This window comes from Carassius gibelio, chromosome A6 (genome assembly GCF_023724105.1).
Source record: "Carassius gibelio isolate Cgi1373 ecotype wild population from Czech Republic chromosome A6, carGib1.2-hapl.c, whole genome shotgun sequence".
Classification (NCBI taxonomy): Eukaryota; Metazoa; Chordata; class Actinopteri; order Cypriniformes; family Cyprinidae; genus Carassius; species Carassius gibelio.
The window spans coordinates 8,519,272-8,532,837 of NC_068376.1; the positions used below are offsets into that span (position 1 = coordinate 8,519,272).

The following is a 13,566-nucleotide window of genomic DNA, read 5'->3' on the forward strand; positions in this document are numbered from 1 at the left end:
GGAGTTGCTTGGCTTGTAGTCACTGATGACCTGGATGCCCTGCCACATGGGTCGGTTGTTCGTTCATAGCAAGCTTAGCATTAGAATCCTGTGGAATATAGGCTGCAGTTATAATGGTGGAAGTGAACTTTAGAGGATCTCATGGGCATTCCAGCTGGGGATCCTGACACATACTCAGAACTATGGAAAAAATAACGATTAATGACAGATTTCTTTATAATTTTTCCATAAAAATAAATACTAAAGAAAAAAAAAAGAATTCTGTACAACCTCATGTTTCAAAAGTCAGTTTAAAGGTAAGAACTTTTAGAATGCTGATACCCGAGTACATTTTTGGAAATAGTATCTGTACTTTTATTTTTATTTTTATTTAAATATAATTCATCAATATTTCCTGTGCACTTCTGCAGCTTTACTCCAGAAGAGCACAGGTGACTCATGCCCCTGCGAGACACCCTGTAATTTCACTCGCTATGGAAAAGAGCTCTCTATGGTTAAAATCCCCAGCAGGGGCTCCGCTCGCTACCTTTCTCGCAAATACCAAAAATCGGAGGAATACATCAGGTAAGTCTTATGAAAAATGGCCACACATGCACACAGTCTCGTGCACAGTCTCATTCTGCTGCTGAACATTTTGAACATTATAGTTTATGCCCTCAGACCGACCAGAGAGGAAACAGACCCAGCATTTCTTTCATAGGAAACTAAATATGCTTCTGCAAGGATACCTACACAGCATATTTTATTTATTTATTTATTATTATTATTTTTGCAAAACCTGCTTCTCTCACAAATTCTGTCATCATTTTTAATAACTATAGCAGGATTCCTATTGTCTTTGCAGGTTTTTTTTCTGTCAGTTATATATTGGGATGCAAAATGTAATTGTGATCTTCCATTCATTGGCTCAATAATAGAAAAATAAATTAATAGACTGATCTATAATTACATTCTGTGGTTTCCACTAATTATTTTTTTTAAAGGGGGGGTGAAATGCTTGTTTTCACTCAATATCCTGTTAATCTTGAGTACCTATAGAGTAGTACTGCATCCTTCATAACTCCAAAAAGTCTTTATTTTTATTATATTTATAAGAGAAAGATAGTCTGTACCGATTTTTCCCGGAAAAACACGAGCGCCTAGAGGCGTGACGTGTGGGCGGAGCTAAAGAATCACGAGCGTCAGTAGGCTTTTGAGCTGAGAGCATGTGGAAGCTGTGACACAGATCCAGAGGCTGAAATTTAACAAGAGCAGCATCAGCAAAGGCGGTATGCTATGTGGTATGTACTGAAACTGTATATATTTGCTTAGCGGTTTTGGAAAATGACTAAGTTCCACTTTATGTCGTTTTTTTTATTTTTTATTTTTTTTAAGCTGTACATGTGGAAAGTGCAGTTTGATGACAACATCGCATGTTGTTTACTTGATGTGCTTACGCGCTGATAGCTAAGTTAACAACACAACACAGAGATATTTGAAGCAGTTTTACTCACCGCATGTGGTTCCAACACACAATCGTGACCCTTTTCCGTTGAGACTGCATTATACTTAAGAAATAAAGATGTGCAATCCGAAATGCAGGGAACAAACAAAAACACTTGCACAACTCCGTTGATGCTCTGTTAAAATAAACTCCATCCACTGGTCCCTTAATGCTGTTTCTGTTTTGGTAATCTGTGCAGGGTTGTCTTGCCCTGGCAACCAAAAACACACTTCTTTTGTGACTTTTCGCGACGCTCTCGCTCTGATCAGGCTGTGCTCAGCCTCTCTCTGCTCTGCTATACGGGAGCGCGCGCTCTTCCGGCAGAAGAGTGCGCACTTAGGACCCATATAAGGAAATTCCGCTCCATCTAACGTTACACAGAGCCATCCTCGAAAAAACTTTCCGAAACTTGTGACAAACCGGAAGAGGTTTTTTTGGAACAAAAATGCTCCTTCAAACGTACAACTTAATTTTTGAAACTTTGTCCATGTTTAGCATGGGAATCCAACTCTTTAACAGTGTAAAAAACTCAGTATGCATGAAATAGCATTTCACCCCCCCTTTAACAATTTTTGGTGCTAATCCTTTTCTTTCCGTAATACAAAAATAATGGGCTCATTTCTATACTGTTTGCAGTATTAAATCTATACCCAATGCAGGGAATTAAAACATTTTTATTAAACTTTTCATTGTGCAGAGACAACTTTCTCATCTTGGATATTTTCTTTGAGGCCCTTAATTATGAGACAATTGAACAGAAGAAAGCGTACGACATCGCTGGTCTGTTAGGTAGGTTTCCAATCCCCACACACTATAAACAGCTGTACAGCATCTGTTATGGTCATCATCCTTCTCAAAAAAGTATTAAAGGGATAGTTCACCCAGAAATGAAAATTGGGTCCCTTTCTTATGGACAACAAAAGAGATGTTTTTTCACATGAAAGACAATTTTTTTAAAGGTGTGGAATGTACAGGCTGCACTTTGAGAATTTTGCCAATTCGCCAATTTTTCAATCCGTTCTCACTCCCTAGGGGCCCGATAAATGTCACAGGTCCAAAACTTTTGCACATCATGGTACTGATGCTAAAGCACTCTTTTTTTTTTGCAATAAGTCACATTGGTTTTTGAGTGAGAAACAATTTAACATTTCAATACTAATATAAGAATGAGAATTTCATCTCATCTCGGAAACATCTCGGGTTCCGAGAGGGAACAAGACGCTGCGTCCTCTAGCGGAAACTCAGGGATTGACTACAGCAGGAATGGTCTCTGAAGCATGAATGTGTTTAAATTGAATTTATTCCTGTAATCAAAGCTAAATTTTCAGAATCCAGTCTTACTCCAAGTGTAACAATATACACTATACCATTCAAAAGCTTTGAGTCAGTATATATAGAAATTAAAACTTTTATTTAGCACACACATGATGATAAATAAAAATTATTAATACATTAAATGTTACAAACAATGCTGTTCTTTCAATTTATCAAAAAAACCTGAAAAAATATTCTCAGCTCTTTTCAACATTATTATTAATAATAATAATAATAATGTTTTTTTTTTGTTTTTTGTTTTTTGTAGAAAATCTGAATATTAGAAGAATTTCTGAAGGATCGTGTGACTGGAGTAATGATGATAAAAATTCAGCATTGAAAGTCAGCTTTGATTATTCTTAAAATAAACTGTTTAACTGCACTTGCAAGTGAATCTCAAATTATTTTGTGGGATAATTAAATATATTCTAAATAAACTTCAAGCATAAAAATATATAAATTTATTTTGTTGTCATATTCTTTCTTGTAACTCTTCCCTCTCAGTAACACACCTGACTGAAAGCTCCTTATGCAGCTCATTATGCGGTCCTTTGTCTTCTCAGGTGTAAATCACAGTAATATTCATGATAGTTGATGCCTACTCGCATATGTGTATTAGAAATTTTTTATCAATCTATTGTTTTCTGTGAGTGAGTAAACAAGATGATTTTCACATAATTTTGAAGCAAAAATTCTATGCTACAAGCTGTAGGTTTGACAGTCTTGTGAACAAATGTTCTGTATGTGTTTTATGACCTTATTTCAGCGACTAACTAATTTCAGTTTTTCACTAACCATGCATAAATGTTGTTTTTTCCAAAACACAATCATGTACATACATGCTATTTATATATTATTGTAGTCCAGTTTGTACCGAACACAGTGTTTTCAGACTTTAGCCATGTGTAAGTTTATAAGCAAGTGAAAAAAGCACAAAAGTCAGGGCATGTCAAAACTTCTGGCCCCCAAAACCCCCTTAGACCTCAGATGGTTAAAAACCCTGGAAAGAGGAGTAGTCACTGAGCTATAAAACCGCTATCCTCAGATAACTATCCTCCAAATGTCCTAACTGAAGATTGCCAAGACCACAGAGAGTGGGCTATCTACTTAAAATCCTGACAGGGGAGACAGCACAGTCTAGGCAAGGGCCTCAAGGATACAGCTATATAAATGCCCTAATAAGGGGAGTAGTCATGGAGCTGAAACTCAGCTATCCTCGAACAGCAATTTCCTCAGACAAGGCTTAAGATTGCTCAGAGCTCTATGCATGGCAAGGGTAAGCAGTGTCTCATTCCCTCTCAGGGTCACATGTGCAACCTGAGATGTTCCCCTTCCAGGGAACTCACACTGCATCCCCAAGTGAACATTTACATTTACATTTAATCATTTAGCAGACGCTTTTATCCAAAGCGACTTACAAATGAGAACAATAGAAGCAGTCAGGTCAACAAGAGAACAACAACAGAATACAAGTGCCATGACAATTCTCAGTTAGTCTAGTATAGAACGCATAGCCAGGTATATATAATTTTTTTTTTTTTTTTTTTTTTTATTAAATGAAAAAAGAGACAAGAAAAGGAAAAGGAAAAGAACAATTTGAGGAATGAAAAAATCCTTGCAATTGTGCATACCTGTCCATTTGAAACCTTGATACACTGGAGATAGCATGAGAAATTTGGAAAACCTGCTTGAAAAATGAGAAAGCCTAGCACAATAGAAGGGGACCTAAGGGGGACCACCTATGAAAACCCTTGAAAATAGGGAGGAAACCCATGCCCTCGTTCCTAAATATTAGACAGGAAGCTAAATAACTTGAGCTAGCTGGAAATATAACTGTCCTCAAACAGCTATGTTTCTAAAAGCAATGAGCTATCTACCTGAGACCCTAATAGAGGAAAGACAGCTTAAAGCATGGACAAACAAGGAAACTGCCAGCACGACATATACCCTGAAATCAGGGGAGGCAGCCTAGCACAAAAGAAGGAACCAAAGGGGGGCATCTAAAAAACCATAGAAAACGGGGAGGAAGCCCAGCTGGCCCAGCCTCATCTATCCAAGCTGGAAACATAGCGATCCTCAAAACAGCTAAGTTTCTAAAAGCAATGGGCCATCTACTTGAAACCATACAGGGGAGACAGCTCAAAGCATAGAGGGACTACTTGAGAGGGCTTGTGCCAAGAGGAACTAAACGTAGTCATAAAAGCCAGGCTGGATGCCCTTTTATACTTCGGGGTGCCCACCTGTGACGTCAGGAGCTATGTGAGTTAATAAAATTAGAGTTGTTTCACATGTACTACACAACGCAAGTTCCCTAGAAGGGGAACTATATGCTGGGTAAAAGATTTTTTCATTCCATATTATTTTGGGAGATGTATCAGATGTATTGGGAGTGAGAATGTGTTTTAATTTTTTTTTTTATGGATGTCAATGGAGGACAGATTTCAATATACCGATTTCAGTATGCTGACTTCTGAAAGAGAACAGCTGAACATATTTTGAATTTATAATAAATATAAAAATAAATATATATATATATAACTGTGGTTTTGATAATATTTTTTATTTCTGATGTTATTGTTTTGACTAACACATGTTCTGAATGGTAATTAAAAAATTTAGTCTGCAAATAAAAAAAAAAAAGTCAAACCCTGATTAGTTTGCAAATTAATACTTTAGAAAATAGATGATTAAAACAGAAGAAAGACTTAATTATTATTATTATTATTTTTGTTTATTGATGTTTGGTTTCCATTTACAGGAGATATTGGTGGACAGATGGGGCTCTTCATTGGGGCCAGTATTCTTACTGTACTGGAAATACTTGACTATATATATGAGGTATCTTAACTTCATTGTGAAATGACAGTTCCCTTTCAGTCGGTCACTCTCGATGCCACGACTGACGAATATGGGATATCGCTTCGATAGACCAATCTACTTCGAGTGTAAACTAAACGAGCCAATGCACATTGGCATGCAATTATTGCATCCAGCTGCCACTGATCACCAGTGTTGGGAGTAACACGTTACAAAAGTAATGCATTACAGTAATTTATTACTTTTTCCTGTAACGTAGTAGTGTAAGGCATTACTAATTCATTTTCAGTAATATTTTACTCGGTACATTTTCAGCAAAGCGTGCGTTACAAAAAAAAAAAATAAATAAATAAAATATTTGCGAGACCACGAGATTTCATTAATCTCCCTCTTGTTGGTGTTACTTTGTTATTGCGTGACATAGTCCAGTGATGGCGGGTTTTACAGGAGTGGCGCGAGGCGTGATTTCTGCCCCTGCTGTGCTCGCGAGTCGCGCTTGCCAGTTGAAAAGCGGCTAATGAAGATGGCAGAAGACGACTGTACATTCACGAGGTGGTCAGCAGTTAGGCTATGCTAAGCCTATATGTTCAGTTCTGTGGACTAAAATGACTGAGGCTAAGGGGTTGGTCCTCCAATTGCACTTTATACTTGAGAAAGCACAGCCTAAGCTATGTTCATCATGTGCACTTTGTGCATGACAGTTTTGTGTTGTGAACCTCTTGAATTCAAAGAGAATAAAGTAAAACAAATGTGCATCTTGTCATGGCATTTGAGTTTACTTATGTTGTGTCTTATATTAATAGACCCAAGCTATTCACGGATATTGCCAGATAATAATTTTACCTCTACCATACTTTTAACAGACTTTAATCATTTGTGATTTTGTCTGTCATCCTTTTTTTGTCTTGAGTCACTTTGCCAATTATATATATTGTTAGTAGCCTGGATAGCCCACAGTCATAATGGAACATCAAATTGTCTTCTACTGGATGTAAAATGCTCTGTATTACATTTTGTCAATTTAGAATTTTAAGTTCTACCTTGTAGTTATTTTCGTGAAAGTAACTCAAAAGTAATACAGGAGTAATGTAATGTATTACAATTCTGAGACAGTAATATTGTAAGGTAAAGTATTTCATTTAAATAACAGTAATAAGTAATCTATAATGTATTACAGTTAGGAAGTAACTTGCACAACACTGCTGATCACTGCGTGAGTATAAGAGGGCAGCAGGTGCAATGCATACCAGCTTTTCGCTTTGGAGCCGAGCGTTAGTATCGCTCTACTCAACTGTGTCTGCTGTAAACTACATGTTCAGCACGCTCTTGGAAGCTTCGTGTGTTGGTGAGACGGCGCTTCAGCGGCGGTCGTTCCTGTGTCTAGTGGATTGCACACTTCAGGCTGCACTACCCCTGTCGTGTTGCAAACGGCCAATTCCCCTGTGCGCTTCAGCACTAAAAGAGAATTTCCTAAAGAGCAAATTTCTCTAAAAGAGCTTCACGGATCGTCCTTATAAGGATGCCGTTTCAGCCGTGCGTTTCTGGGTGCGGTCATTACCTGGCAACGGGTGATGGTCACGATCGCTGCCTCACGTGTCTGGGCGTCGAGCACGCTGAGGTGGCTTTCATGGATGAGTCATGTTCTCACTGCGGGAATATGACCATCTCGGAGCTGCAAACCAGGCTCCGCTACCTTCAGGGGGGCGGAGTCCCGCGGCCGCAATCTGGGGCTCGTTCTGGTGGCCGACAGACAAGAACCAATTCCGGCAGTAGCGCGGGTGGTTTGAGGGTCACAGTGGTGGCAAACCCCGCAGGGAACCAACCCTCTGGGGACCCTCTACTCCTCTAGCTCCTCCGCTCCAGTGGAGCAACCCACGGAACGCGCTGGGCCCTCTTCAAGGAGCGTACCAGCGGTATCCAGTGGGACTCCCCCAGACCAGATGTCGATCTCAGCATCGGAGGGAGAGCTGTGGGATGACGATTCGGCTACCCTACCGTCCTCTGGGATGGTGACAAAGCCTGAGTCGGATCCCGAAGTGGCAGCTATGCTTTCCCGGGCCGCCGTTTCACCCGTGCATTTCTGGGTGCGGTTGTTACCTGGCAACGGGTGATGGTCACGATCGCTGCCTCACGTGTCTGGGCGTCGAGCACGCTGAGGTGGCTTACGTGGATGAGTCATGTTCTCACTGCGGGAATATTACCATCTCGGAGCTGCAAACCAGGCTCCGCTACCTTCAAGGGGGCGGAGTCCCGCGGCCGTGATCTGGGGCTTGTTCTGGCGGCCAACAGACGAGAACCACTTCCAGCAGTAGCGCGGGTGGTTTGAGGGTCACAGTGGTGGCAAACCCCCCAGGGAACCAACCCTCTGGGGACCTCCACCCCTCTAGCACCTCCGATCCAGTGGCATCCACCTGCATCTGTTTGCTGCTCCAGAGACCTCTCACTGCCAGGTTTTCTACTCCCTGACTGAGGGAACTCTCGGCACGGATGCACTGGCACACAACTGGCCGCGGGACCTACGCAAGTATGCGTTTCCCCCAGTGAGCCTTCTCGCACAGACATTGTGCAAAGTCTGGGAGGACGAGGAGCAAGTCTTGCTAGTAGCACCATATTGGCCTACTCGGACCTGGTTCCCCGAACTAGTGCTCCTCTCGACAGTCCTTCCTTGGCCGGTTCCAAGGAGGGATTTACTGACTCAGAGACAGGGCACCATTTGGCATACGCGTCCAGACCTTTGGAAACTCCATGTTTGGTCCCTGGACGGGACGCGGAGGTTCTAGGTGACCTACCCCAAGAGGTAGTGAACACCATCACTTCGGCAAGAGCACCGTCTACGAGACACGCCTATGCCTTGAATTGGAACCTGTTCGTTGAGTGGTGTTGTTCTTGCCGAGAAAGACCCCCGAAGATGCCCGATTGCAGTCGTGCTATCCTTTCTGCAGCAAGGCGGCTGAGCGAAGGCTGTCTCCCTCCACCCTCAAAGTCCAGGTTGCCGCTATTGCTGCGTACCATGACCCCGTGAATGGGAAGTCTATGGGTAAGCATGACCTCATCATCAGGTTCCTTAGAGGGGCCAGGAGGTTAAATCCATCCCGGCCCCCCTGCATACCCTCTTGAGACCTGTCTCTAGTGCTTAAATCACTACAGCAGGGCCCATTCGAGCCTTTGCAATCAGTTGAGCTAAAGTGTCTTTCATTGAAAACTCTGAGAGGCACTGAGAGTCCCTGGTAAGTTTCGGCTTGCTAAAACTGCTCCAGAGTGTCCGTACTGTAGACCCTGTTGAGATCCTCCATCACCCTAGGCATCTGGACGCGGCGGAACGTCCGTCGCCAGGCCTTCATGATGAATCCGTGAGAACCATGGAAGGCTGGGTTCCATATTGAGACCTAAGTGGTACTCATATGTGTATAGTCCACAGTATAGCCTTAGAGCCCGTGTTTCCCTGGCAGACTTCTGCCTTCCCAAGAGGGTTTTAATCACCTCAAATTTCTCCTTATACTCCTGAACGGATGCTATATGTGTATTTGCCTCCGAGTTCTCCTTCGGGAAGGATGGGGCTTCCGCGGCGTCCCAGCTCCAAGCGGACCGGGTACGTTTTCCCAGTGTTATCCAATCTCACCCAGTGAGGTAGTGCTTTGACAATGGTGAGTGGATCTACTTGTTCTGAGCCCCGGCCTACACCTAATAGGGGCGCAGGCGGCTCGCACAGGGCACTGGAAGGGGCAGCACCCAATGGCGCTTTGATAGGCATCGTGGTCGTGGACGTGGCGTCGAGAGTGACCAACTGAAAGGGAACGTCTCGGTTATGTATGGTAACCCTCCTTCCCTGAAGGAGAGAACGCAGACGCCACGTCCCATCGCCATGGTTGCTGTACCGCCGCTGAGCTGCCGGGTTCCCTGCTCGGCTCCTCAGCGAAAAACTGGTATGCATTGCACCTGCTGCCCTCTTATACTCACGCAGTGATCAGCGGCAGCTGGATGCAATAATTGCATGCAAATGTGCATTGGCTCGTTTAGTTTACACTTGAAGTAGATTGGTCTATTGAAGCGATATCCCATATTCGTCGGTCACCAACGTGGCGTCTCCATTCCCTCCTTCAGGGAACGAGGGTTACCATACGTAACCGAGACGTTCTATGACATTCACATAAACAGATTATCATAACACACAAACATATCTTGTCCTTTCAGTCTGCTTTTAATCTTTATCTCTGTAGGTGGTCAAATGCAAAATCAAGCAACTCCTGAAACCTAAAAAGATTCAGAAAAAACAAAACCAAAGGAACTTGATTCAAGAGCAGGTTCAGAGAACAAAGAACATGCGAGAACTGAACCTGCGAACACAGCTGGCAGATAGAACTATAGCTACTGTAAGATTTGAAGAAGTCAAATTCAAGGTGAGTCGGAGAAAAAGAGAGATTTTTGGTGGCTTATACACATTGCACCTTATAACTGATGACGCACATCTTGTGATTGGTTTGTCAACAGGAAGCCAATGAAGTGGCTCAACTCCACAGTGCACATCCAACTTCAATATTACCAAATCATCACAATGCACAAGCAGTTGTACAGCAGGACTTGGCTTGTTAAAGGATGCCTCTTCTTCTCTGTGTTTAATTTTCATATCACTGAACTTTGAAATTGGGATTCTGAATGGACCCTGCGAACTGAAATACAATTTCTTTTTTTTTTTCCACTTATAAAAGCTAAAGCCAAAGCTTAATCCATGGCCTCATGTGAAACCTGCTCAAACCAGTCAAACCATCACTGGTCTCATCGTTCAGGTCAATACCAGATGAAGAAATCACACAATGTAATTCACATGTGCTTTTGTAGATTTTTTTTCCCCATCTGGGTTGTTCTATTATGGACTTCAAAGAAGAAAAGACCAGAGAGGATCAGATTTGATCAGAATGTTGCATTTCACATTAATTAACTATTTGTCAGGACAAATAAGAACTAAATGGAAGTTATAAGGAAAACAGAGAAATGAAGCAAACATACAGCTGTTGCTGAGTGCAGAAAAATTGGCTTCTACGCGATTCAGTGTTTGCATAATTTCACCTTTTCACGTTTCTTAATAACATAATGAGACTTCTGAGTAGGAGAACAGCTAAAATATACCACTTGCTTATCTGTAGGAGTAAGTGTTTGGTTGGTTTTTTTTGTGCGTTTTTTTTTTTTTTTTTTTTTTGGTCTTATGTAACTTCTTCATTTTGCTATAGTCCTTATAATGAAAAAATCTGACTCTAGGTTTAAAACATGGAAAACATCACACAAGAGCACACACTGTTAATAAATAAAATAAATTAAGGTAAAATAAAAAAATAAAAATATATAAACTTCTTTATATGAATATAAAAAGGTAGGTGGTATATGTATATATTTTTTTAAATACACACACATTCAAATACAAATAGAAACATTTAAAATTGTAGTAACATTTTGATGAATATACACAATTTCCATCTGGTCATAAATATTAAAAATAAAGATAAATCAGTCAATCAATCTGAAAAGGACTAAAATAATGACTACAGCTGAGTTCTCCTTCTTCTTTTTAATTTCATGCCTTGAATAATGTATTGGAGACTGGTTTTAAGCCAGAGCCTTCTGACTGAATATGCAGAATTTCTACAATTAACATTGTACATGAGGACAATATTTCAAGGAGAAAATAAATCTGCTTTTACTGCCATGATGCCATCTAGTGGGACTAACTGATTACTGTGGAAGTATTTGGCTAATAAAAGTTTTTTTTTTTTTTTTTAACAATATTACATGGGTGGGCTAAAAGACTTTTTAAGCTCTTCATCTGTAACTTTTCTGTGAGCAGCAGCACGGCGCTCACAGTAAACATCTGCAGTGTGATGCACTTTAACTCTTTAGCTGCCCTGCAGAGAACAGGAAATCATTTACTTTGTGGCTCAGCAGCAGAAGAAGTACATCATTCCATTAACGTAATCCTGGTTTCTGGACGCCCACTTATTTTATGCTGGATCCAAACAGCATGTTCAAGTCTGTGTGAATTACTGATGCTTTATTTTCAGGTCACTGCTTTTTTGCGTAAATGTCGAAAATTAAACACCTAGACTGTCCTGATAGACATCATTATTGTTTGTCACGATTGGATCCATCCATGAATTTTCTGAACTCTGAACTTTTCTTAACTGTGTAATTGAGTTGACCAATGAAAGCTGTTTGGCTTTGTATTTAACTGGTTTGCTTCCAAAAATTTTAAACCACTAACTGATTTCTAGTTTACAGCAGTTAGTCTACAAATAGAAAATATTTATATTTTTTATGAAATCGTGTGGTTTAGTTATTTTAATTGGTCTGAATCGACAATGATTTTGCATTAACTTACATTTTAATTAAAGTTTTCTTGAAATAAAAATGTATATTTACAGAAATAGAAAAAATTGTAAAGAAAAAAAAAGTCAAAACAGAAAAAGCTTATCAAGCTTTATCATTTCTGACTGCATTTACAGTACAACTAAAACACTGTCTTATTTTTGTGTCCCTGTAAAATGAATCTTGTGTCAATGGGCCACAGATGTATTATGTGAGACGTGGTTCAGAGTATCTACATCTACCATTCAAAAGTTTGGGGCAGGTAAGATTTTTTATTTATTTTTTAAAATGTTTTTAAAAGATTCTTATGCTCACCAAGCCTGTATATTTTTATATTTATAAAATATTTTTAAATACAATTTATATGACAGCAAAGCTACCAGTACATTTTCAGAAGCCACTACTCCAATCTTCAGTATCACATGATCCTTCAGAAATCACTATATGCTGATTTAGTGATCAAGAAAAAAATCTTATTATTATGAATGTTGAAAACAACTATGCTGCAAACATGATAATTTTTTCAGGATTTTTCGACAAAAAGAAAATAGAGCAAATAGCAGCATTTATTTACAAATGTAGTATTTTCTATTACTGCCGATTTGATCAATTTTATGCATCCTTGCTGAATAAATGCATTAATTTCTTTACATTTTTTAATTTTGACTTTTAAAATTTCAGCATTCATGCATATTAGCAGTTTAAGTCATGCAAAAAACAGAATTCAATCAGATCAGGCTAAGAGCGCAACAGTTTTCTTTCACCTCTATGAAAAAAATTAAGTAATTTGTGCAGCATAAACATGGCCAACTAAGGGAAACCAGCTACATGAAAAGTCCACTTTATCAACACAGGCCTGTTTTCAGCGTTTGCCAGGATGATCTGTACATAGTTCAGGCTCTGAGCCCCCCAATACCCCTTCTCCCTTCCTTCAGCTTATTTCGGCACACAGCTCTCCCACATTTCCCCTAGGATAGCTTGTGCCTTATTGGAATCTCATGATATGATAAATGTAACTGACTTTGTGATAACTGATTAGAGGAAAGCAGAAGACACGATCTGATCCTTGATTGTTTTGTTGCAGGACTCATCCACCCAGGGGCCCGTTTCAATAAGGAGGTTCAACCAACTCTGAGTTTAAACTTGAATTCTGAGTTGCCTTACCCTGAGATGGGAAACTCTGAGTTTTCGGTTACAGAACAGCTGAAATGAGTTGGTTTAATCAACTCTAAATTTTAAAAACTTTAAAAAGCCATTATCAATGGAGCGCCGATATTGTTATTCACCATGGCAACAGCTCCCACCAAAAAGCCGTCTGCATACTTCAGACTCAATACAAATGTAATTCTTATCAGTGTTATAATATCACAGGTCAAAACTGGCAGAATGTTAGATTAATTAACTAATAGTTAATCATTTTTATGGTATCTAATGGGCAAAAAAAATAAAAATAAATGTATATATTACAAAATAATAGTAATAATAATATTTTAAGTGCATTTGTCTTATTTTACGAATGATCTGCCAATAAAGTAAGAAAAATACAGCAGTGGCTATTTACACAAAGGGGAATTAACATACTTTCTTAGCGATATATC

At 39.9% G+C, this 13,566-nt stretch overlaps 1 protein-coding gene across 2 annotated transcripts in view; it reads left to right on the forward strand.

Moving 5' to 3' along the window:
• LOC128015400 (acid-sensing ion channel 4-B) overlaps positions 1-11,315 on the forward strand; it is a 36,520-nt gene extending 25,205 nt beyond the window's left edge. The window contains exons 6-10 of one of the 2 annotated variants that reach the window (XM_052599212.1): positions 411-564; positions 2,181-2,272; positions 5,556-5,635; positions 9,832-10,011; positions 10,103-11,315. In XM_052599212.1, the coding sequence (XP_052455172.1) occupies positions 411-564; positions 2,181-2,272; positions 5,556-5,635; positions 9,832-10,011; positions 10,103-10,204 (608 nt within the window). In that variant the 3' untranslated portion in view covers positions 10,205-11,315. Of the gene's footprint in view, positions 1-410; positions 565-2,180; positions 2,273-5,555; positions 5,645-9,831; positions 10,012-10,102 lie in introns of those variants that run through there. The other variant, XM_052599213.1, reaches the window with a different exon arrangement.
• The last annotated feature ends 2,251 nt before the right edge of the window (positions 11,316-13,566 follow it).